The sequence below is a fragment of the Somniosus microcephalus genome, unplaced genomic scaffold (assembly GCF_052327205.1).
Source record: "Somniosus microcephalus isolate GS21.2 unplaced genomic scaffold, FLI_Smic_1.0 scaffold255, whole genome shotgun sequence".
Classification (NCBI taxonomy): Eukaryota; Metazoa; Chordata; class Chondrichthyes; order Squaliformes; family Somniosidae; genus Somniosus; species Somniosus microcephalus.
In genome coordinates, this window is record NW_028225442.1 from 56,896 (window position 1) to 82,393 (window position 25,498).

At 50.7% G+C, this 25,498-nt stretch overlaps 2 protein-coding genes across 4 annotated transcripts in view; one reads left to right on the forward strand and one right to left on the reverse strand.

Moving 5' to 3' along the window:
• Nucleotides 1–1,423: 1,423 nt before the first annotated feature.
• LOC147081971 (uncharacterized) lies at nucleotides 1,424–5,551 on the reverse strand. 2 transcript variants are annotated; one of them, XR_015076342.1, is made up of 3 exons: nucleotides 5,137–5,551; nucleotides 1,784–4,882; nucleotides 1,424–1,529 (listed from the first exon to the last, which is right to left on the reverse strand). XR_015076342.1 is itself a non-coding variant. In XM_085980553.1 (2 exons), the coding sequence occupies exon 2, from the start codon at nucleotides 4,699–4,701 to the stop codon at nucleotides 2,458–2,460; it is 2,244 nt and encodes a 747-aa protein (XP_085836679.1). In that variant the 5' UTR covers nucleotides 4,702–4,882; nucleotides 5,137–5,551; the 3' UTR covers nucleotides 1,548–2,457. The 2 variants fall into 2 exon arrangements, 1 of the variants encoding a protein (XP_085836679.1); XM_085980553.1 differs by lacking the exon at nucleotides 1,424–1,529 and having other exon boundaries at nucleotides 1,548–4,882.
• A 779-nt stretch (nucleotides 5,552–6,330) lies between these two features.
• The window catches only part of LOC147081972 (NACHT, LRR and PYD domains-containing protein 3-like), a 105,682-nt gene continuing 86,514 nt past the window's right edge, over nucleotides 6,331–25,498 (forward strand). Inside the window, exons 1-4 of one of the 2 annotated variants that reach the window (XM_085980555.1) lie at nucleotides 6,331–6,434; nucleotides 13,182–13,361; nucleotides 16,403–16,900; nucleotides 25,196–25,291. In XM_085980555.1, coding sequence (XP_085836681.1) covers nucleotides 25,228–25,291 — 64 coding nt within the window. In that variant the 5' untranslated portion in view covers nucleotides 6,331–6,434; nucleotides 13,182–13,361; nucleotides 16,403–16,900; nucleotides 25,196–25,227. Of the gene's footprint in view, nucleotides 6,435–12,936; nucleotides 13,362–16,402; nucleotides 16,901–25,195; nucleotides 25,292–25,498 lie in introns of those variants that run through there. The other variant, XM_085980556.1, reaches the window with a different exon arrangement.

Genomic DNA, 25,498 nt, shown 5'->3' on the forward strand with positions numbered 1-25,498 from the left:
GAAGGCTTTCGACTCCATCTGGCATGACGGTTTATTCCTGAAACTTATCGAAAGCGGGGTAGGAGGGAAAACATATGATGTAATTAAATCAATGTATACAAACAACAAATGTGCAGTTAAAATTGGAGACAAACAAACAAAATACTTCCCACAGGGGCGGGGGGTGACGCAGGGCTCGCCAATCTCACCGACACTCTTTAATATTTACATAAATGGATTGGCAAAACTACTTGAACAATCTACAGCACCCGGCCTCACCCTATATGAATCCAAGGTTAAATTCCTCCTCTATGCAGACGACCTGGTTCTGCTGTCACCTACTAAAGAGGGGCTACAGCAAAACCTGGACCTGCTGGAGTCGTACTGCCAGACTTGGGCCCTGACAATAAATCCCCAAAAAACCAAAGTCCTTGTGTTCCAGCAAAGATCCAAACATCAGGGACCCAAAATAAATTTCACAGTAGGAACAACCAAAATTGAACAAACCACTAACTACACATACTTGGGCTTAAAAATCAGTTCTACGGGAAACTTCAAACTGGCTGTGAATGAACTGAAAGAGAAAGCAAGAAGGGCTTTCTATGCCATCAAAAAATCAATCCAAATAGAAATCCCAATTAGCATTTGGCTCAAAATTTTCAAATCAGTAATTGAACCAATTGCACTCTATGGCAGTGAAGTATGGGGACCGCTAACTCAACAAGAATTTGCAAAATGGGACAAACACCCAATTGAGATCCTACATGCAGAATTCTGTAAAAGTATCCTCCGGACTCAAAGGAAAACAGTAAACAATGCATGCAGGGCGGAACTAGGCCAATATCCATTAATAATCACTATCCAAAAAAGAGCCACCAAATTTTGGAATCACCTACAAATGAGCAATCCCCAATGCTATCACTACGACGCCCTGAAATGCCAAGAACTGACCATAAAGAAGAATACCCTCAGTCAACTAGTCCTGGGACTCAGTGAAGTAACTACTAACAATACTAACAATAACCAGCACCAGGACAGTGACAGGGTAACACAAAGAATTCGACCCAACACAATCGTCGCTAAGCAAAAGGAAAAATATCTGACATATTGGGCAGAAACAACAAAAACCCAAAGCAAACTCAATTGCTACTTGGCCCTAAACAGACAATACAACATAGCTGATTACCTGACCATGGTAAAGGATAACAAACTGAGAAGAACCTTGACAAGGTACAGACTTAGCGAACATAGCCTAGCGATCGAAAAAGGCAGACACAGGCAGACCAGGCTACCAAGAGAAGACAGGATATGCTCTCACTGCAGTCAGGGAGTAGTGGAGACAGAGATGCACTTCCTCACAGCCTGCGGAAAATATCAGGGCATCAGGGAGAATTTCTACCAAAAATTCTCACAAATATGCCCTGTGTTCTGCCCTCGCAACGCGCTTCTATGCAGAGCTAGACAGATAGCGAACAACTCGATATCTTCCAATAAAATCACAAGGCTTGACTTTTCTTGTAACGCTTTACTGAACGATTCTAATTGTAAAACTGAAATACAACACAGAAATGGAAGCACACATTAGTATACAGGCGCATAACTGATATGTATACACAGATTTAGGTACGCCTGAGCAACACAGTACATTTAGTAAACTGGGAGGCATTCTCTTTAAATTAGCCCTGTACATAGTGTATGAAAATACAGCTACTAGTTAATCAGCTAGACAGAGAAAAGTTACAACTAAACATTTTCTACAACATACAGTGCACATTAATCATCCATAGCATTCTAAAATACTTACAGACAAACAATTTCCAAGACTCAAGCATGGGGACGATACAACTGCCCGGAGCCTGTGCTGCTGTAGGAGCACCGTGGTGTAGGTCTGTGTCCCAGCGAGGACTCCACGAGGACTACGTAGCAGTCCTGTGGGGAGCGTGATGACCTCATCACGCTCGGTAGCGTTGTCCGCGCTTGGGGCGTCACGTGATGCGCGTGGTCGCGTTTCTGGCCGTGGAGGCCGAAGTCGGGAGCGGGAGCTGGAGGCCAGGCTGAGCCGATGCTTGCCGCGGGAGCGGAAGATCGCGTCGCTCCCGGCGGCTGGTAGATGCGGCCGAAGACGCTAGGCCGGGCTGTGCCGGCAGCCTTTCTGGAAGGCCGAGTCGGGCCGGCAGCCGCCTCACGCACGTCACGTCGTACGTGCCGTGACGTCAGCACGCTACGTTGTACGTGACGTGACGTCAGCACGCTAAGGCGCGTCTTAAAGGGGCAATGGCCCTAAAAGGTAAGTTAAAGGGGCAACGGCCCCAACAGGTAGGTTATACATATATAAGTAAGTTAAATACATACAGTGAGGTTAAGTTAGAGGGAGAGGCAGCACACTCCCCGCTTGGTACAATTCCATTGTACCACTACAGATACAAAATAAACCTGAAGAAAACGTCCTTTGGCTGCAACATACTCAGAGTCCGTTCTCTAGGTTACTTCAGAAAGGAGGATCTCCGAGACTGGCCTCAGAAACACTTTGATAGGCCCCTCCTTGACAATCTTCACCTCCACCTTGCGGACCCTCTTGTCCCTGGTCGGCAGAGTTTTGACAACCAGGCCCACTGGCCATTCATTTCTGCGTGCTTGGCTGTCTTTCAGCAAGACAACGTCTCTCACTTTGACGTTTGGCTTGTCTTCTGTCCATTTCCTACGGCTCTGTAGGGTGGACAAATACTCTCCTCTTTGCTTGGGGAATGTCTGTCCCTCTTCAAGACATTTGAATTCCTCCTTGAAGACATCATGCTGGACAGAGCGAATGATCACACCTTTGGCTTGTGAAGGCTCACTTGTGCTGGATACTTCTTTAGAACATTTCCATCCTTTGCGTTCTATGTTGTCCGAATTCCCCTTGAAGGATGCTGCTACATGAATGAGTCGGGCTGTGGTTCGGCAGAGTGTTCTCCAGCTTGAGAATCGCTCGAAGCTTTGTGAGCCCAACTGAGATTCTGAGGCTTTGGTGACCAGGGTCATAACTTCAGGCCGAATCTCAGTATCAGCTTCAGGCTCCACAAGGGTGAAGGGATTGGACTCAGGAGTCTCCTCTGTGTTGACATTAGACAGGAAAGAGGGGCCCGAGAACCAACTGCTTTGCTGTAGGTGTGCTGCTGGTATAGACCTGGTAGCATGGTCTGCAGGGTTCAGGTCTGTGGAGACATAGCACCACTGGTCAGGGTGAGTGGATCGTCTGATACGAGTCACCCGGTTGGAAACATACACGTAAAACCTTCTTGTGGAGTTGTGGATGTAACCAAGTACAATCTTGCTGTCCGTGAAGAACTTGACGGCGCCCACATCGATGTCAATCTTGTCTCTGATCAACTGTAGGTTCCATTTTGCTTCTTTTTCTGGGAGGAGTGGAGCATCCCACTCACTCTGATCCGATGAGAGTTCCCGTACTAATGCTTTTCCTTGCATTGTTATGGGAGCTACGAACCCCAAAGGGTCGTACAAACTGTTGACTGTGGACAGGATGTCTCTCCGTGTGAATGGCCTTTCTTCACGGGACACCAGGAATGTGACGCTGTCTGTTTCCAGGTTCCAGGAGAGCCCCAGGCTCCGTTGAAGGGGGGGAGGATCCACTCCAAGGTGCAAATCCTTCAGATCCTTGGCACGGTCCTCTGCAGGGAAGGCTTCCATCACCTGTCCACTGTTCGATGCTACCTTGTGTAGTCTCAGGTTGGGCTCTTTCCATGACCAACAACTTTCAGGACGGCCATCTAACTCCAGAAGGCCCGAACTCAACAACTCTCGGCGGATAAGGCACCCAGCGAGGTCCTGTGTACCCTGTGGCTCGGGTGAGGACTGCTTGGCTGGATTGGCCGAGTGCTGTGGAGGTCTCTGTAGGTAAGTCTTGCTTGTTTCTTCTCCTTTAAGCTCAGTGTCTCCAAAAACAGGCTGTTTGCTACTGTGTTGAGTAGCTGGTTCTGCGTTGAGATAGTTGGATGTTTCCTTGGAGAACAATTTGGAGTGTTGTTGGACACACTCACTTGTACGTTGCACTGGACTGAGGGGCTGTCCCAGAACGTATGTTTCCTGGCTGGGCTCCCCGCTTTCGTTCTCCTCACCTTCTTCATAAGCTGCGGCTTTAGCTTTAGCTTTAGCGGCAGCTCTCTGGCTTTGGAGAATGTGGAGACTGGCAGCGAGGTCAGCTCTCTGCTTCATAACCCTAGCTTCTTTTTCAGCAAGGGCCAATTGAGCCTGGGCAGCTTTTGCCTTGGCACGTGCTTTGGCGGCTGCAGAAGCTGTCGATGACGACGGTCTGCTGGACTGCCGAGATGATCTAGTGGATACTTTAGAGGACTGTGCTGTCTGCTTCATCACACTAGCGTCGAGGTCATCTCTCTGCTTCATCACACTAGCGTCGAGGTCGGCTCTCTGCTTCATAAGGTCAGCTTTCTGCTTCATCATACTAGCTTCGAGGTCGGCTCTCTGCTTCATAAGGTCAGCTTCCTTTTCAGCGAAGGACAATTGAGCCTGGGCAGCTTTTGCCTTGGCACGTGCTTTGGCGGCTGCAGAAGCTGTCGATGACGACGGTCTGCTGGACCGCCGAGATGACCTAGGGGATACTTTAGAGGGCTGTGACTTGGCATCGTTTGCTAGGAGAGGCTCATGCTTCTCGCTTGACTGGTCGACGTCCTCTAGGGTATATTGTTTTCCTGAGCGTAGACTCATGGTAGCTGAGTGGTATCTTCCTGCGCTTGAGCCCGCTGTGCTGTTGTCTTTTTACTGTTCTGCCCTCGCAACGCGCTTCTATGCAGAGCTAGACAGATAGCGAACAACTCGATATCTTCCAATAAAATCACAAGGCTTGACTTTTCTTGTAACGCTTTACTGAACGATTCTAATTGTAAAACTGAAATACAACACAGAAATGGAAGCACACATTAGTATACAGGCGCATAACTGATATGTATACACAGATTTAGGTACGCCTGAGCAACACAGTACATTTAGTAAACTGGGAGGCATTCTCTTTAAATTAGCCCTGTACATAGTGTATGAAAATACAGCTACTAGTTAATCAGCTAGACAGAGAAAAGTTACAACTAAACATTTTCTACAACATACAGTGCACATTAATCATCCATAGCATTCTAAAATACTTACAGACAAACAATTTCCAAGACTCAAGCATGGGGACGATACAACTGCCCGGAGCCTGTGCTGCTGTAGGAGCACCGTGGTGTAGGTCTGTGTCCCAGCGAGGACTCCACGAGGACTACGTAGCAGTCCTGTGGGGAGCGTGATGACCTCATCACGCTCGGTAGCGTTGTCCGCGCTTGGGGCGTCACGTGATGCGCGTGGTCGCGTTTCTGGCCGTGGAGGCCGAAGTCGGGAGCGGGAGCTGGAGGCCAGGCTGAGCCGATGCTTGCCGCGGGAGCGGAAGATCGCGTCGCTCCCGGCGGCTGGTAGATGCGGCCGAAGACGCTAGGCCGGGCTGTGCCGGCAGCCTTTCTGGAAGGCCGAGTCGGGCCGGCAGCCGCCTCACGCACGTCACGTCGTACGTGCCGTGACGTCAGCACGCTACGTTGTACGTGACGTGACGTCAGCACGCTAAGGCGCGTCTTAAAGGGGCAATGGCCCTAAAAGGTAAGTTAAAGGGGCAACGGCCCCAACAGGTAGGTTATACATATATAAGTAAGTTAAATACATACAGTGAGGTTAAGTTAGAGGGAGAGGCAGCACACCCTGATTTCAGAAATCTGAATGACAACCAAAAACTCCCATACCTACTGGGAGAGGAGAGAAGCTGTATAACACTGGCGGCACACTATGTTACAGCTTGCCATGAACAGAGGGACAACCAGTAAACTAAGAAAAGAATATATATAAACAATGCGAATGTATATTTATACACTCAGGGATATACCTGTTTATACACTGTATGAATAGAACTGCGTTTATGTGCTAAACCATAAATGTATTTTGATGCTTTGGCAACATAAGATGTAACTTATCATGCCAATAAAGCGATTTGAATTGTGAATTGTGAATTGTCTGTGGTGATTTTAGACCCTTTAACACCATTGTTCACTGTGGCCCCGCCCCTCAGCAGCCGCAGGGGGCGGGGCTATGACGTCACCGCGCGCGGTGGGTGAACGGCGGTTCGGGGGGCGGGGTCAGAACAGGAGCCACGTGACCCCGGAGCCGGCCTCGGCCTCTCCACACGGTGGGCGGGACCCCGAGACGTTCCGGGCGGTGATTGGCGGGCGCGGCTGTCAATCCACCAGCCGCAGCCAATAGAAGAGCCGGACTCAGTGAGGGACTTTAATTAGCGTGTGCGGCCGCAGTGCATATGCTCGGTGCTGCTGCCAGTGCCCGGATGAGGTTCCGGTTTGAGGAAGGAGATAAAATGGCGTCGGGACTGAGTGTGGAGCCGGAGCGAGAGTGGGCGGCTGGCCATGGTGCGGGGATTAGGGAATCGCCGACATTTCCAGCAGCGCCCGGGGGGGGTTTGGGTCGGAGGGGCGGGGTGTGTGTTTGGGTCGGAGGGGCGGGGGGGGTGTGTGTTTGGGTCTGAGGGGCGGGGGGTGTGTGTTTGGGTCTGAGGGGCGGGGGGGGGTGTGTGTTTGGGTCTGAGGGGCGGGGGGGGGTGTGTGTTTGGGTCTGAGGGGCGGGGGGTGTGTGTTTGGGTCTGAGGGGCGGGGGGTGTGTGTTTGGGTCGGAGGGGCGGGGGGGGGGTTGTGTGTTTGGGTCGGAGGGGCGGGGGGGGGTGTGTGTTTGGGTCGGAGGGGCGGGGGGGGTGTGTTTGGGTCGGAGGGGCGCGGGGGGTTGTGTGTTTGGGTCGGAGGGGCGGGGGGGGTGTGTGTTTGGGTCGGAGGGGCGGGGGGGGGTGTGTGTTTGGGTCGGAGGGGCGGGGGGGGTTGTGTGTTTGGGTCGGAGGGGCGGGGGGGGTTGTGTGTTTGGGTCGGAGGGGCGCGGGGGGTTGTGTGTTTGGGTCGGAGGGGCGGGGGGGGGTGTGTGTTTGGGTCGGAGGGGCGGGGGGGGGTTAAATCCAAGGTTAAATTCCTCCTCTATGCAGACGACCTGGTTCTGCTGTCACCTACTAAAGAGGGGCTACAGCAAAACCTGGACCTGCTGGAGTCGTACTGCCAGACTTGGGCCCTGACAATAAATCCCCAAAAAACCAAAGTCCTTGTGTTCCAGCAAAGATCCAAACATCAGGGACCCAAAATAAATTTCACAGTAGGAACAACCAAAATTGAACAAACCACTAACTACACATACTTGGGCTTAAAAATCAGTTCTACGGGAAACTTCAAACTGGCTGTGAATGAACTGAAAGAGAAAGCAAGAAGGGCTTTCTATGCCATCAAAAAATCAATCCAAATAGAAATCCCAATTAGCATTTGGCTCAAAATTTTCAAATCAGTAATTGAACCAATTGCACTCTATGGCAGTGAGGTATGGGGACCGCTAACTCAACAAGAATTTGCAAAATGGGACAAACACCCAATTGAGATCCTACATGCAGAATTCTGTAAAAGTATCCTCCGGACTCAAAGGAAAACAGTAAACAATGCATGCAGGGCGGAACTAGGCCAATATCCATTAATAATCACTATCCAAAAAAGAGCCACCAAATTTTGGAATCACCTACAAATGAGCAATCCCCAATGCTATCACTACGACGCCCTGAAATGCCAAGAGCTGACCATAAAGAAGAATACCCTCAGTCAATTAGTCCTGGGACTCAGTGAAGTAACTACTAACAATACTAACAATAACCAGCCCCAGGACAGTGACAGGGTAACACAAAGAATTCGACCCAACACAATCGTCGCTAAGCAAAAGGAAAAATATCTGACATATTGGGCAGAAACAACAAAAACCCAAAGCAAACTCAATTGCTACTTGGCCCTAAACAGACAATACAACATAGCTGATTACCTGACCATGGTAAAGGATAACAAACTGAGAAGAACCTTGACAAGGTACAGACTTAGCGAACATAGCCTAGCGATCGAAAAAGGCAGACACAGGCAGACCAGGCTGCCAAGAGAGGACAGGATATGCTCTCACTGCAGTCAGGGAGTGGTGGAGACAGAGATGCACTTCCTCACAGCTTGTGGAAAATATCAGGGCATCAGGGAGAATTTCTACCAAAAATTCTCACAAATATGCCCTGATTTCAGAAATCTGAATGACAACCAAAAACTCCCATTCCTACTGGGAGAGGAGAGAAGCTGTATAACACTGGCGGCGCACTATGTTACAGCTTGCCATGAACAGAGGGACAACCAGTAAACTAAGAAAAAAATATATATAAACAATGCGAATGTATATTTATACACTCAGGGATATACCTGTTTATACACTGTATGAATAGAACTGCGTTTATGTGCTAAACCATAAATGTATTTTGATGCTTTGGCAACATAAGATGTAACTTATCATGCCAATAAAGCGATTTAAATTGTAAAATTGTAAATTGTGTGTTTGGGTCGGAGGGGCGGGGGGGGTGTGTGTTTGGGTCGGAGGGGCGGGGGGGGTGTGTGTTTGGGTCGGAGGGGCGGGGGGGCTGTGTGTTTGGGTCGGAGGGGGGGTGTGTTTGGGTCGGAGGGGCGCGGGGGGTTGTGTGTTTGGGTCGGAGGGGCGGGGGGGTGTGTGTTTGGGTCGGAGGGGCGGGGGGGGGGTGTGTTTGGGTCGGAGGGGCGGGGGGGGGGTGTGTTTGGGTCTAAGGAGGGGCGGGGGGGTGTGTGTTTGGGTCTAAGGAGGGGTGGGGGGGGTGTGTGTTTGGGTCTAAGGAGGGGGGGCGGGGGGGGTGTGTTTGGGTCGGAGAGGGGGCGGGGGGGAGTGTTTGGGTCGGAGAGGGGGCGGGGGGGGTGTGTTTGGGTCGGAGAGGGGGCGGGGGGGGTGTGTTTGGGTCGGAGAGGGGGCGGGGGGGTGTGTTTGGGTCGGAGGGGCGGGGGTGGGTGTGTGTTTGGGTCGGAGGGGCGGGTGTGTGTTTGGGTCGGAGGGGCGGGGGGGGTGTGTGTTTGGGTCGGAGGGGCGGGGGGGGGGTGTGTTTGGGTCTAAGGAGGGGCGGGGGGGTGTGTGTTTGGGTCTAAGGAGGGGCGGGGGGGGTGTGTGTTTGGGTCTAAGGAGGGGGGGCGGGGGGGGTGTGTTTGGGTCTAAGGAGGGGGGGCGGGGGGGGGTGTGTTTGGGTCGGAGAGGGGGCGGGGGGGGTGTGTTTGGGTCGGAGAGGGGGCGGGGGGGTGTGTTTGGGTCGGAGGGGCGGGGGTGGGTGTGTGTTTGGGTCGGAGGGGCGGGGGGGGTGTGTTTGGGTCGGAGGGGTGGGTGTGTGTTTGGGTCGGAGGGGCGGGGGGGTGTGTTTGGGTCTAAGGAGGGGCGGGGGGGGTGTGTGTGTTTGGGTCTAAGGAGGGGGGGCGGGGGGGGGTGTGTTTGGGTCTAAGGAGGGTGGGCGGGGGGGGTGTGTTTGGGTCGGAGATGGGGCGGGGGGGGAGTGTTTGGGTCGGAGAGGGGGCGGGGGGGAGTGTTTGGGTCGGAGAGGGGGCGGGGGGGTGTGTTTGGGTCGGAGAGGGGGCGGGGGGGTGTGTTTGGGTCGGAGGGGCGGGGGTGGGTGTGTGTTTGGGTCGGAGGGGCGGGGGGGGTGTGTGTTTGGGTCGGAGGGGCGGGGGGGGTGTGTGTTTGGGTCGGAGGGGCGGGGGTGGGTGTGTGTTTGGGGCGGGGGGGTGTGTTTGGGTCTAAGGAGGGGCGGGGGGGTGTGTTTGGGTCTAAGGAGGGGCGGGGGGGTGTGTTTGGGTCTAAGGAGGGGCGGGGGGGTGTGTTTGGGTCTAAGGAGGGGCGGGGGGGTGTGTGTTTGGGTCTAAGGAGGGGGGGCGCGGGGGGGGGGTGTGTTTGGGTCTAAGGAGGGGGGGCGGGGGGGGTGTGTTTGGGTCGGAGAGGGGGCGGGGGGAGTGTTTGGGTCGGAGAGGGGGCGAGGGGGAGTGTTTGGGTCGGAGAGGGGGCGGGGGGGTGTGTTTGGGTCGGAGAGGGGGCGGGGGGGTGTGTTTGGGTCGGAGGGGCGGGGGGTGGGTGTGTGTTTGGGTCGGAGGGGCGGGGGTGGGTGTGTGTTTGGGTCGGAGGGGCGGGGGGGGTGTGTGTTTGGGTCGGAGGGGCGGGGGGGGGTGGGTTGTGTGTTTGGGTCGGAGGGGCGGGGGGGGGTGGGTTGTGTGTTTGGGTCGGAGGGGCGGGTGTTATTTGGGTCTAAGGAGGGGGGGCGGGGGGGGAGTGTTGGGGGCGGGGGGGTTGTTTGGGGAGGAGAGGGGGCGGGGGGTGGGTGTGGGTTTGGGTCGGAGGGGCCAGTGGGGGTGTGTTTGGGTCGGGGGGGGTGGGGGGGAAGGTTCACCTTCACCTGACGAAGGAGCAGCGCTCCGAAAGCTTGTGATTTCAAATAAAGCTGTTGGACGATAACCTGGTGTTGTGACTTCTTACATTTGTCCACCTCTGGCATCTCCACACCAGTGAGATCAGACAGTGTGTAACATGGCAGAATGGGCCCAGTGAGATCAGACAGTGTGTAACCTGGGGAGATTGGCCCAGTGAGATCAGACTGTGTAACCCGGGGAGGATGGGCCCGGTGTGATCAGACAGTGTGTAACATGGCAGAATGGGCCCAGTGAGATCAGACAGTGTGTAACCTGGGGAGATTGGCCCGGTGAGATCAGACAGTGTGTAACCCGGGGAGGATGGGCCCAGTGAGATCAGACAGTGTGTAACATGGCAGAATGGGCCCAGTGAGATCAGACAGTGTGTAACCTGGGGAGATTGGCCCAGTGAGATCAGACTGTGTAACCCGGGGAGGATGGGCCCAGTGAGATCAGACAGTGTGTAACCTGGGGAGGATGGGCCCAGTGAGATCAGACAGTGTGTAACCCGGGGAGGATGGGCCCAGTGAGATCAGACAGTGTGTAACCCGGGGAGGATGGGCCCAGTGAGATCAGACAGTGTGTAACCCGGGGAGGATGGGCCCAGTGAGATCAGACAGTGTGTAACCCGGGGAGGATGGGCCCAGTGAGATCAGACAGTGTGTAACCCGGGGAGGATGGGCCCAGTGAGATCAGACAGTGTGTAACCTGGGGAGGATGGGCCCAGTGAGATCAGACAGTGTGTAACCCGGGGAGGATGGGCCCAGTGAGATCAGACAGTGTGTAACCTGGGGAGGATGGGCCCAGTGAGATCAGACAGTGTGTAACCCGGGGAGGATGGGCCCAGTGAGATCAGACAGTGTGTAACCCGGGGAGGATGGGCCCAGTGAGATCAGACAGTGTGTAACCCGGGGAGGATGGGCCCAGTGAGATCAGACAGTGTGTAACCCGGGGAGGATGGGCCCAGTGAGATCAGACAGTGTGTAACCCGGGGAGGATGGGCCCAGTGAGATCAGACAGTGTGTAACCTGGGGAGGATGGGCCCAGTGAGATCAGACAGTGTGTAACCCGGGGAGGATGGGCCCAGTGAGATCAGACAGTGTGTAACCCGGGGAGGATGGGCCCAGTGAGATCAGACAGTGTGTAACCCGGGGAGGATGGGCCCAGTGAGATCAGACAGTGTGTAACCCGGGGAGGATGGCCCGGTGTGATCAGACAGTGTGTAACCCGGGGAGGATGGGCCCAGTGAGATCAGACAGTGTGTAACCTGGGGAGGATGGGCCCAGTGAGATCAGACAGTGTGTAACCCGGGGAGGATGGGCCCAGTGAGATCAGACAGTGTGTAACCCGGGGAGGATGGGCCCAGTGAGATCAGACAGTGTGTAACCCGGGGAGGATGGGCCCAGTGAGATCAGACACTGTGTAACCCGGGGAGGATGGGCCCAGTGAGATCAGACAGTGTGTAACCCGGGGAGGGTGGGCCCAGTGAGATCAGACAGTGTGTAACCCGGGGAGGATGGGCCCAGTGAGATCAGACAGTGTGTAACCCGGGGAGGATGGGCCCAGTGAGATCAGACAGTGTGTAACCCGGGGAGGATGGGCCCAGTGAGATCAGACAGTGTGTAACCCGGGGAGGATGGGCCCAGTGAGATCAGACAGTGTGTAACCTGGGGAGGATGGGCCCAGTGAGATCAGACAGTGTGTAACCCGGGGAGGATGGGCCCAGTGAGATCAGACAGTGTGTAACCCGGGGAGGATGGGCCCAGTGAGATCAGACAGTGTGTAACCTGGGGAGGATGGGCCCAGTGAGATCAGACAGTGTGTAACCCGGGGAGGATGGGCCCAGTGAGATCAGACAGTGTGTAACCCGGGGAGGATGGGCTCAGTGAGATCAGACAGTGTGTAACCCGGGGAGGATGGGCCCAGTGAGATCAGACAGTGTGTAACCCGGGGAGGATGGGCCCAGTGAGATCAGACAGTGTGTAACCCGGGGAGGATGGGCCCCGTGAGATCAGACAGTGTGTAACCCGGGGAGGATGGGCCCAGTGAGATCAGACAGTGTGTAACCCGGGGTGGATGGACCCAGTGAGATCAGACAGTGTGTAACCCGGGGAGGATGGGCCCAGTGAGATCAGACAGTGTGTAACCCGGGGAGGATGGGCCCAGTGAGATCAGACAGTGTGTAACCCGGGGAGGGTGGGCCCAGTGAGATCAGACAGTGTGTAACCCGGGGAGGATGGGCCCAGTGAGATCAGACAGTGTGTAACCCGGGGTGGATGGACCCAGTGTGATCAGACAGTGTGTAACCCGGGGAGGATGGGCCCAGTGAGATCAGACAGTGTGTAACCCGGGGAGGATGGGCCCAGTGAGATCAGACAGTGTGTAACCCGGGGAGGATGGGCCCAGTGAGATCAGACAGTGTGTAACCCGGGGAGGATGGCCCAGTGAGATCAGACACTGTGTAACCCGGGGAGGATGGGCCCAGTGAGATCAGACAGTGTGTAACCCGGGGTGGATGGGCCCAGTGTGATCAGACAGTGTGTAACCCGGGGAGGATGGGCCCCGTGAGATCAGACAGTGTGTAACCCGGGGAGGATGGGCCCAGTGAGATCAGACAGTGTGTAACCCGGGGAGGATGGGCCCCGTGAGATCAGGCAGTGTGATTTGCTGGAAGCCATGGCGGGGATCTGAGAAAAGGGACAAAAATCAGACAGAAGCACTCGGACCCAAACTTTTATTTTTATTAAGCAGAAGAAAAGTCTACATTACATTACTTCATACTATTCATGTTGTTATTTTCAGTCCTGCCATAATTAGATCTCCCGGTGAAAGACTGAGTGATTGAGAAAGGTTCACAGCTGAGAGTAAACAGGGATTGTAGACTGAGGATCGACAGCAGGTGAACCAGCACAGGATTGTGAGAGCACCAACCAGAGAACCCTTCTGATTCAAAGAGCTTCCAGAGATGGACTGGGGAAAAAGGTAAGAGGAAGTCCCATTGACTCAGATACACACTGGTCCTGGAGATGGACTGGGGAGAAAGGTCAGAGAGAGTCCCATTGACTCTGATACACACTGGTCCTGGAGATGGACTGGGGAGAAAGGTCAGAGAGAGTCCCATTGACTCAGATACACACTGGTCCTGGAGATGGACTGGGGAGAAAGGTCAGAGAGTCCCATTGACTCAGATACACACTGGTCCTGGAGATAGACTGGGGAGAAAGGTCAGAGAGAGTCCCATTGACTCAGATACACACTGGTCCTGGAGATGGACTGGGGAGAAAGGTCAGAGAGAGTCCCATTGACTCTGATACACACTGGTCCTGGAGATGGTCTGGGGAGAAAGGTCAGAGAGAGTCCCATTGACTCTGATACACACTGGCCCTGGAGATGGACTGGGGAGAAAGGTCAGAGAGAGTCCCATTGACTCAGATGATGTCCCCACACTATTACTGCAGATTTGGTTTCCCCAATCTATACATAGCTTAAAATCCCCCATGATTACGAAATTACCCTTGCTACATGCACCTCTAGTTCCCTGAATTATACGCCGCCCTACATTACAACTACAGTTTGGGGGCCTATAAACACATCCAACCAATGTTTTCTGCCCCTTGCTGTTTCTTGGCTCCACCCAAACTGATTTATTTACTTTATTTTTGGAGCTAAGATCATTTCTCCCTACTGTCTTTATCCCATCCTTTATCGATGTGAGACCAGAACTGTGCCCGGTACTCTGGGTGTTGTCTCACCAAAGCCCTGTCCAATTGTAGCAAGACTTCCTCACTGTTGTATTCCAACCCCTTGTAATAAAGTCCAACATGCCATCCGCCTGCCCAATTGCTCGCGGTACCTGCATGCTAACTTTGTTTCCTGTACGAGAACACCTAAACCTCTCTGAACGCTAACATTTAATAATTTTCCACCATTTAAAAAAGGTTCTGTTTTTCTACTCTTCCTACTAAGGTGAATACGCACACATTTCCCCACATTATGTTCCATCTGTCACCTTACTGCCCGCACACTTAGACTGCCCATATCCCTTTGCAGGCTCTGTGTCCCCATAGCTTACTGTCCCACCTAGCTTTGTATCAGCAGCAAACTTGGATCCATTACACTCGGTCCCTTCATCTAAGTCAGTAATATAGATTGTAAATAGCAGAGGCCCCAGCACTGATCCTTGTGGCACCCCACTAGCCTGCCAAGCTGAAAATGTCCTGTTTATCCCTACACTCTGTTTTCTGTCAGTTAACCAATCTTCCATCAATGCTAATAGTCATAACGGCACAGAAGGAGGCCATTCGGCCCATCGAGTCCGTGCCGGCTCTCTGTAGAGCAATCCAGTCAGTCCCATTCCCCCGCTCTATCCCCGTAGCCCTGCAAGTTTATTTCCATCAAGTGCCTATCCAGTCTCCCCTTGAAAACATTGAGTGTCTCCACTTCCATCGGCAGCGAGTTCCCGGTCCTCACCACTCGCTGTGTAAAAAAGTTTTTACTCACATCCCCCCTGTATCTCTTGCCCAAAACCTTAAATCTGTGTCCCCTAGTCCTCGTACCATCCATTAGTGGGAACAGCCTTTCCCTGTCTAGCCTATCCAAACCCGTCATAATCTTGTTCACCTCTATCAAATCACCCCTCAACCTCCTTTGCTCTAATGAAAACAAATCCAGCTTCTCCAACCTGTCCTTGTAGCTAATATATTCCCCTCAACCCCATGAGTCCTTATCTTGCACAGCAGCCTTTTATGTGGCACCTTATCAAATGCCTTTTGGCAATCCAAATATTTTACATCCACCAGTTCCCCATTATCTATCCAGCTAGTTGCATCCTCAAAGAACACTAATAGCATGATTTCTCTTTCATAAAACCATGTTGACTCCACCTGATCATATGATTTTCTAAGTGCCCTCTTACCCCTCCCTTAATAATGGATTCCAGCATTTTCCTGACGCCAGGCTCACTGGCCTGTAGTTCCCTGCTTTCTCTCTTCCCCCTTTCTAGAATAGCGGGGTTACTTTTTCTACCTTCTCATCTGCTGGGACTGTTCCAGAATCTAGGGAATTTTGGAAGATCACAACCAATGCATCCACTCTCTCTTCAGCCACCTCTTGTCGAACCCTAGGATGTCGGCCGTCAGGTCCTGGGGATTTGTCGGATTTTAGTCCCATTAGTTTCTCAAGTACTTTTTTTCTCGAAGGAACTGAAAGTAATTGATGTCAGTCCTTTCATTAGTCCCTTGGTTCCCTGCTATTTTTGGTACGCTATTTGTGTTTTCTACTGTGAAGACAGATACAAAATATTTGTTTAAAGTCTCTGCCATTTCCTCATTTCCCATTATAATTTCTCCTGTCTCAGCCTCTAAGGGACCAATGCTTACTTTTGCTACTCTCCATGTTTACTTACTTTCAGAAGCTCTTACAATTTTTAAATGTTTCTTGCTGGTACACTCAGTCGATTTTTCTCCCTTTTTATCAATTTTTGGTCATCGTTTGCTGGTTAACAGAATTAAACTTCCCAATGCAATTTCACACACTGAAGGTCTGCTTCTGTAAATAGCATTCAGGTACATTTATCGTTTATTACTCGCTCAGGAACAAAGAGTTCGAGGTTGATACCATAGAAACTTGGGACCAGACAGTACAAAATGAGGCCATTGGGCACAACGTGCCTGTACCGGCTCTTTGAAAGAGCAGACCAATGTGTCCCACTCCCCTGCTCTGTGCCCAGAGCACTGCTAATGTTCTCCCCTTTGTGTGTTTCACTAATTCAGGTTTAAAAGTTACTATTGTCTCTGCTCCCATCACTCATTCAGACATTGCATTCCAGATCATAACACGATGCCTAAAAACAATCTTATCTTACCTCCCCTCTGGCGTTTTGTCAATTACATTAAATCCGTCTCCTCTGTTTACCGACCCTTCTGTCAGTGGGTACAGTTGCTCCTTATTTACTCTATGGAAACACCTTCATGATTTTGAGCACCTCTATTAAATCTCCCAATTAACATTTTTCTGCTCTAAAGAGAACCTGCGAGGAGTCGGCAGCAGCAGCGAGGAGGCATAAATACAGCGGGAGGCCGAGGACAGCGCGGACCTGCGAGGAGGCATAAATACAGCGTGAGGCCGAGGACAGCGCGGACCTGCGAGGAGTCGGCAGCAGCGAGGAGGCATAAATAGAGCGGGAGGCCGAGGACAGCGTGGACCTTCAAGGAGTCGGCAGCAGTGAGGAGGCATAAATACAGCGGGAGGCCGAGGACAGCGCGGACCTGCGAGGAGTCGGCAGCAGCAGCGAGGAGGCATAAATAGAGCGGGAGGCCGAGGACAGCGCGGACCTGTGAGGAGTCGGCAGCAGTGAGGAGGCAGATACAAGTCCGGCGAATTCCAAAAGTACAGCAAAATCGAGGAGAGACGTCACAGGACTGCAGGAAAGAGTCCGAGAGCGGGAGCAGTCAAACTACAACTGCAAAACCGCTAAAGTGACGTCGCAACCAGGGAAGGAGCTGATTGGGAAGTAGGACCTGGTGAGTATTTCTACAGTCCAGTCGTTAAAATAAAAGTAAGGTCTCTAGTTTAGCGTAAGTAGTGTTTTAAAGGGAAGTAAGGTCCCGAGTGTATTTAATATTCTTTAAAGGGAGTAAATTAAGGGTAGGACATGGCAGGGCAGCTCGGCAGTGTGGCGTGCTCCTCCTGTGCTATGTGGGAAGTCAGGGACACTTTCGGTGTCCAGGGCGAACATGTGTGCAGGAAGTGTCTCCAGCTGCAGCTACTCGAAATCCACGTTTCTGAGCTGGAGCTGCGGCTGGAGTCACTGTGGAGCATCCGCGAAGCTGAGATCTTCATAGATAGCTCGTCTAACGAGGTGGTCAGACAGAATGGGTGACCGCCAGACAGAGTAAAAGAACTAGGAAGGTAGTGCAGGGTCCATCTCCCTCGCCAACAGATTTTCCGTTTTGGATACTGCTGGGGAGATGGTTTCTGAGGGGAATGCAGCAAGAGCCCAGTCCGTGGCACTACGAGTGGCTCAGCTGCACAGGAGGGGAGGAAAAAGAGTGGGAGAGCAATAGTGATAGAGGATTCTATCGTAAGGGGAACAGATAGACGTTTCTGTGGCCGCAGACGTGACTCCAGGATGGTATGTTGTCTCTCTGGTGCCAGGGTCAGGGATGTCACTGAACGGCTGCAGGGCATTCTGAAGGGGGAGGGCGAACAGTCAGAGGTCGTGGTTCACATTGGTACCAAGGTCATGGGTAGAAAGCGGGATGAGGTCCTGCAACAAGAATTTAGGGAGCTAGGTAGCAGATTAAAAAGCAGGACCTCAAAGGTTGTAATCTCTGGATTGCTCCCGGTGCCACATGGTAGTGATTATTATAGGAATAGGTGGATAGAGCAGATGAATGCGTGGCTGAAGAGTTGGTGCAGGAGGGAGGGCTTTAGTTTCTTTGATCACTGGCTCTGCTTCTGGGGAAGGTGGGACCTGTACAAGTCGGACGGGTTGCACCTGAATCGGAACGGGACCAACATCCTTGCAGGGAGGTTTGCTGGTACTGTTGGGGTTTAAACTAACTTGGCAGGGGGATGGGATACGGAGTGGAGCTACAGTAGAGGGTGATGCACAGCCAAATATAGAGGAAAAAACAAGTCAGCCTGGAAGGCAGAGCAAATATGTAACGGCACAAGGGAGTATGGCAAGGCTGGATGGCATTTATTTTAATGCAAGGAGTCTTGCGAGTAAGGCAGATGAATTCAAGGTGTTGATGAACACATGGGAGTATGATATTGTTACTATCACAAGAGACATGGTTGAGGGAGGGGCAGGACTGGCAGCTCAGTATTCCAGGGTATAGAATCTTCAGGCAAGACAGGGGGGGGTGTAAAAGAGGAGTGGGTGTCGCAATATTAATCAAGGAGTCAATTACTGCTGTAAGGAGGGATGATATCTTAGCAGGTTCTCATTGATTTATCTCCAGAAGGTTCCTGAACACCGGCGCTAGACTGATTCGCCTGTAGATCATTGGTTTAGCACACGCTCCGTTTTTAAACAAGGGGGTAACATTTGCAAATCCCCAGTCCTGTGGCACCACTCCCCTATCCAAGGAGGATTCAAAGATTGTGGCCAGAGCCTTCCTTCTCTCAGTAACCCAGGATGTATCCCATCCAGACCATGACACTTCCACTTTGAGCGCTGTCAACTGTTTCACTACATCCTCTTGGTCTATTTATATCCTGTCCAATTTCACTACCACCCTCTCCTTCACTGTAACATTAGCAGCATCCTCTTCTTTAGTGAAGGCAGATACAAAGTACTCATTCAGTACCTCAGCCATGCCCACTGCATCCACCAGAAGATTGCCCTTTTGCTCCTTAATCATCGCACCTTTCCATTGACTCTCCTTTTAGGCTTTACATGTTTAAGAAAGATTTTAATGTTCCCTATTCTATTCCCACTAATCTTTCCTCAGTTTTTCTGTGCCCCTCTTAGTTTGTTTTTGATTTCTCCTCTGTACTTTCTGTATTCAGCTTGATTCCCTACGGTGGTGCTGTTGTTGTCGTGTGTTTATTATACCAGAGTCTGCGTGTGTCAAACAGCAGAAAACTCCATCTTACAAGGTCTCAAATTGGGTTATAACTTAATGCCGGCAAATAACATCAACTTAAGTTTGGAGAAATTACTGATCCGGGACTGAATCACTTTCACATTTCCACAGTGGGGAAAGGGAAGGACGCTGACTGAGAGTTTGTTAGACACACAGCGGGACACGCGCACACGTGGAGAATTATAATTGTAAAACAGCAGTCAGATCAAACCAGTTATGTATTTAAGACATTTCCAGATATTGTAAGACCCCTAAAGATATTGCGTCACCAATCTGCTTAAAGTGACCCCACTGTTAATATTAGTGGAGCAGTGGTGAATGTCCTCGCCTCCGACAGTGCTCATTAGTCAAGTGCTGACACCATGAGCCATGTCCTCGGCTTTATTACAGGAGGAATAGCGAATAACAGCAAGGAAGCGATGTTCAACTGTTAGAACAGACTGGTTAGGCCTCAGCTGGAGTCTGGTTTTCAATTCTGGGCACCACACTTTAGGGAGGATATCAAGGCCTTGGAGACGGTGCAGAAGAGATTTGAGAGAATTGTACTAAGGATCAGGGACTTCAGTTCTGGGGAGAGACTGGTTTGTTCTCTTTAGAGCAGAGTTGGTTAAATGAAGATTTTATAGAGCTGTTGAAACTCATGATTGGTTTTGATGAGTAAATAAGGAGGAACTGTTTCCATTGGCAGAAGGGTCAGTAACCAGACGACGCAGATTTAAAGTGAGTGGAAAAAGAGCCACAGGCAAGGTGAGGTAACATTGTGTTACACAGCGAGTTAGTGTGATCTGGAATGCATTGCCCGAAAGGGTGGTGAGGTAACATTGTGTTACACGGTGAGTTAGTGTGATCTGGAATGCATTGTCCGAAAGGGTGGTGAGGTAACATTGTGTTACACAGCGAGTTAGTGAGATCTGGAATGCATTGCCCGAAAGGGTGGTGAGGTAACATTGTGTTACACAGCGAGTTAGTGAGATCTGGAATGCATTGCCCGAAAGGGTGGAGAAGCAGATTCTGTTGTAACATTGAAAAGGGAATTGGATAAATACTTGAAGGGAAAACATTTACAGGGCTATGGGGAAAGAGAGGGACAGTGGTAATAATGGGATCGCTCTTCCAAAGAGTCAGCACCGGTGTGATGGGCTGAATGACCTTCTGTGCTGTGTCATATTATGGGTCTATGATGCAGCCTCGCCCAGTCAATGGAGGTGCCTGATGGGCTGAATGACCTTCTGTGCTGTATCATATTATGGGTCTATGATGCAGCCTCGCCCAGTCAATGGAGGTGCCTGATGGGCTGAATGACCTTCTGTGCTGTATCATATTATGGGCCTATGATGCAGCCTCGCCCAGTCAATGGAGGTGCCTGATGGGCTGAATGACCTTCTGTGCTGTATCATATTATGGGTCTATGATGTAGCCTCGCCTGGTCAATGGAGGTGCCTGATGGGCTGAATGACCTCCTGTGCTGTATCATATTATGGGTCTATGATGTAGCCTCGCCCAGTCAATGGAGGTGCCTGATGAGGCGATCTCGGCACAGAGATTTCAATGCCCTGGCAAATCCCAAGAAGCAGATATTGAAACAATCCAATCTGCCTCCGGCGCTACAGTAATCGGTTACTATGCACCAGAAGCAGCATCATCGGTTCAATATTGGCCAACAATATAGGTGTGGATAGAAAGACAAAAGTTAACCCATTGCTGGAGGTTTGCGATCTGCGATCAGGGAGCTAGGACAGGAAGCACATGAGGATCAGTTTTATGGGATGGACAGTGGAGGCCATGACATTGAAAAGAATGCCAGATGAGACTATATCGAATGCTGTGGGAAGGTGAATGATGGACAAGGAAGGGTTACACACCATGGTCACAGTCACAGAGATTGTAGTTTGTGACAATTCAGGACAGATTGGATTTACATCGAAACTGCAGCAGAGAAACAGTCCATTCGGCTCTAGTGGTCTATGCTGTGTTTATACTCCACGGGAGCCTCCTCTCACTCTCATTACAGCTTGACACCGTGTCCACATATACGTTCGAGGGCGTTAGACTCGTGACACCAATATTAAATAACATTCAGAACGCCGGAGAACCCACCCTCCTGGAATGGATTGAGTGAGTTTGTCGCACTCCCCTCACCTCAAAGAAATGAGCTCATTCACGTTGGACCTAAAAAGGATCGATCAGAGAATGTTCTAAATGGTTAGAAGTTAGGAACTGTGGATGGGCAGAGAGAACGAGGGGTCCACGTAACCTTAACCGCAGAGCGAGGCCGTTCAGGGGTGATGTTAGAAGTTAGGAACTGTGGATGGGCAGAGAGAACGAGGGGTCCACGTAACCTTAACCGCAGAGCGAGGCTGTTCAGGGGTGATGTTAGAAGTTAGGAACTGTGGATGGGCAGAGAGAACGAGGGGTCCACGTAACCTTAACCGCAGAGCGAGGCCGTTCAGGGGTGATGTTAGAAGTTAGGAACTGTGGATGGGCAGAGAGAACTAGGGGTCCACGTAACCTTAACCGCAGAGCGAGGCCGTTCAGGGGTGATGTTAGAAGTTAGGAACTGTGGATGGGCAGAGAGAACGAGGGGTCCACGTAACCTTAACCGCAGAGCGAGGCTGTTCAGGGGTGATGTTAGAAGTTAGGAACTGTGGATGGGCAGAGAGAACGAGGGGTCCACGTAACCTTAACCGCAGAGCGAGGCCGTTCAGGGGTGATGTTAGAAGTTAGGAACTGTGGATGGGCAGAGAGAACTAGGGGTCCACGTAACCTTAACCGCAGAGCGAGGCCGTTCAGGGGTGATGTTAGAAGTTAGGAACTGTGGATGGGCAGAGAGAACTCTGGGTCCAAGTACAGAAATCACTAGAAGCTAGTTGATGGGTACCAAAAATAAGTAATACTCTAATGGAATGATGGGCTTTATCTCGCGGGCTGGATTACAAAGGGGTAGAAGTTCTGTTCCAGCTGTACAGAGCTCGGGTTAGACCCATTTAGAGAACCGCACCTTGGGAACAATATCTTGGCTTTGGAGGTGGTGCAGCTCAGATTCACCAGAACGATCCCGGGGCTAAAAGATTTAAATTATGAGGATAGATTACACAGACGAAACTTTAATTCCCTTGATTATACAAAGTTAAGGGGTGATCTAATTGAGGTGTTTAAGATGATCAATGGAATTGCTAGCATAGAAAGGGTTAAACTATGTCTTTCGGTGGACTAGTCCAGAAAAAGGGGGCATAACCTTAACCGCAGAGCGAGGCCGTTCAGGGGTGATGTTACAAAGCATTTCTTCAGACACCGTGTAGTGGAAATCTGGAACACTCGCCCTCAAGAAGCTGTTGAGGTTCGGTCAATTGAAAATGACAAACTGTGATTGATAGATTTGTGTTAGGCAATGGTATTTAGGGATATGGAACCAAGGCGGGGAGATGGAGTTAAGATACAGCTCAGTCATGATCGAATTGAATGGAGGAACAAGCTGGAACAAATGAGTGGCCTACTCCTGTTCCGATGTTCCTGTGCCTCTAATTATAAAGCCAATGCTCCCATATACGTTTCTAAAAGCCTTATCGCCCTGTCCTGCCACCGTCAAGGATTTCTGTATCTATACCCCCAAGTTTTACTGTTCCTGCAACCCCTTTAAATTGTACCAGTTGGTTTAAATTGCATCGCCTCATTCTTCCTTCCAAAATGCAGCATTTCATAGAAAACATAGACATAGAAACATAGAAGATAGGAGCAGGAGTAGGCCATTCGGCCCCTCGAGCCTGCTCCGCCATTCAATGAGATCATGGCTGATCATCCAAACTCAGTACCCTGTCCCTGCCTTCTCCCCATATCCCTTGATCCCTTTAGCCTTAAGAAATATATCCAACTCCTTCTTGAATATATTTAATGAATGGCCTCCACCGCCCTCTGTGGCAGAGAATTCCACAGGTTCACCACTCTGGGTGAAGAAATTCCTCCTCATCTCAGTCCTAAATGGCTTACCCCTTAGACTGTGACCCCTGGTTCTGGACTCCCCGGCCATCAGAAACATTCTTCCTGTATCTACTCTGTCCAGGCCTGACAACATTTTATAGGTTTTGATGAGATCCCCTCTCAATCTTCTAAACTCCAGCGAGTACAAGCCCAATCGACCCAATCTCTCCTCATACGTCATTCCTGCCATCCCAGGTATCAGCCTGGTGAATCTTCACTGCACTCCTTCCATGGCAAGAACATCCTTCCTCAGGTAAGGCGACCAAAACTGCACACAATACTCAAGGTGTGGTCTCACCAAGGCCCTGTACAACTGTAGCAAGACATCCTTGTTCCTGCACTCGAACCCTCTTGCTACGAAGGCCAACATACCATTTGCCGCCTTAACCGCCTGCTGTACCTGCATGCTTACCTTCAGTGTCTGGTGCACAAGAACACCCAGGTCTCTCTGCACTTCCCCTCTCCCAATCTATTGCCATTCAAATAATAATCTGCCTTCTAGTTTTTGCCACCAAAGTGGATAACATCACATTTATCCACATTATAGTGCATTTGCCATGTTTCTGCCCAATCACCCAACCTGTCCAAATCATCCTGGAGTTTCACGACATCCTCCTCACAGCTTACCCTCCCACCCAGCTTTGTGTCATCTGCAAATTTGGAGATATTACATCCAATTCCCTCGTCCTGATCATTAATATATATTGTGAATAGCTGGGGTCCTAGGACCGATCCCTGCGGTACCCCACTAGTCACTGCCTGCCACTCAGAAAACGACCCGTTTATTCCAACTCTTTGCTTTCTGTCCGCCAACCAGTTCTCTATCCAAGTCAATACCTTGCCCCCAATCCCATGTGCCTTAATTTTGCACGCTCTGCACTTCTCTGCATTAAACTTCACCTGCCATGTGTCTGCCCATTTCACCAGTGTCTCTATTTCCTCCTGAAGTCTTCTGCTGTCCTCCTCACGGTTTACGACTTTTCCGAGATTCGTGTCATCGACAAACTTTTAAACTATGCCCTGTATACCTAAGTCCATGTCACTGAAATAAATCAAAGAGCAGTGGTCCTAATCCCGCCCCCTGGGGACACTGTAAACTTCCCTCCAGTGTGAACAATATCGGTTCACAACTACTGTCTGTTTTCTGTCCCTTCACCAATTTAGTATCCACGCTGCCACTGCTCCTTTAATATCATTGGCTCCAATTTTGTTCACCAGTCTATTATGAGGTACTTTATCAAAGGCCTTCTGAAAGTCCAGAAACACAACATCAACTGCACTACCTTCATCAACCCTCTCCTATTTCATCCATTGGCTCATTCAAGTCAGCCAGGTTAGATTTGCCTTTAAATAAAATCCATTTTGTCTGTCGCTAATAAACCCATGTTCTTCCAAGTGACGGTTAATTGTGTTTCGGAAATAACACCGATGTTAAGCTGAGTGGCCTGTAGTTATTTGGTTCATCGCGCTCTCCTTTTTTGAACAGGGAAGTAACGTTTGCAGCCCTCCCGTCCTCTGGCACCTTTCCCATATCTAAGGATTGGAAGATTGTGGCAGAGCGGGTGACATTTCTACTTTGAGCCCTGCCAACCAATTTAGTACATCGTCCTAATCGATTTATATCCTGTCCAATTTCTCTACCACCTCCTCCTTTACTGTACGATTGGCAGCATCCTCTCCTTTAGTGAATACGCAGGCAAACTGTTAATTTAGTACCTCAGCCATGTCCTCTGCTTCCACAAGATTGCCTTTTTGGTCAGTAATCGGCCCCACCTTTCCTTGGACTATTCTTTCACTATTTATATGTTTATAAAAGGCGTTAGTGTTCCCTATTATGTTACCACTAATCATTTCTCACACATTCTCCCTGCCCCTCTCTTGCTGTTGTGTGTTTATTCCACTAGTGGCAGCGTTAGTGAAACAGCAAAGTACTGAATTTTACAAAGACTCAAACTGGTACTGAATTAACTGAATCGCTTTGACATTTCCACAGTGGGGAAAGGAAAGGCCGCTGATTGATAGTTTCAATGGCCGCACGTGCGCGGGCTCACACACGAATGGAGAATTATGATTGTAAAACAGCAGTCACATTCACCAGTTGTATATTCGTGGTGTTTTCTGAGATCCCAGAGCTACCAGCTGCTGTACTGATGGGGGAGGAGGGACTTGATATCATGGCAACAAGGCAACGTTCTTCTCATTTTAATATTTCCCTCAAACACTCCATTAATATTATATTTGTTACAGAGCATCAGAGCCTGGGAACGCCTGTCACCACCATGGCTGAAGGTCCAGACAGGGGAGAAGATCCAACATCTTCAACACGAAAGAGAATGGACACAGGTAGGTTCACAAAACTCTGTAAAATACAATTTCTGTCCTGACAAAAGGTCCAGATCTATTGCCTGAACCTGCAGCTCTCTCAGGTCGAGGGAACAGGACAGAGACTGAGTACAAAGAGGGGATTGAGTGACCATCTAGAGGGACACTGCAGTCACAGGTGGAGGGAGCCCCTGAGTACTGGAACTGCCCAATAGATACCTGGTATTG

Coding starts and splice junctions, on each gene's coding strand:
- LOC147081971 (XM_085980553.1), bottom strand. CDS start 4,701: ATGAGTCTACGCTCAGGAAAACAATATACCCTAGAGGACGTCGACCAG.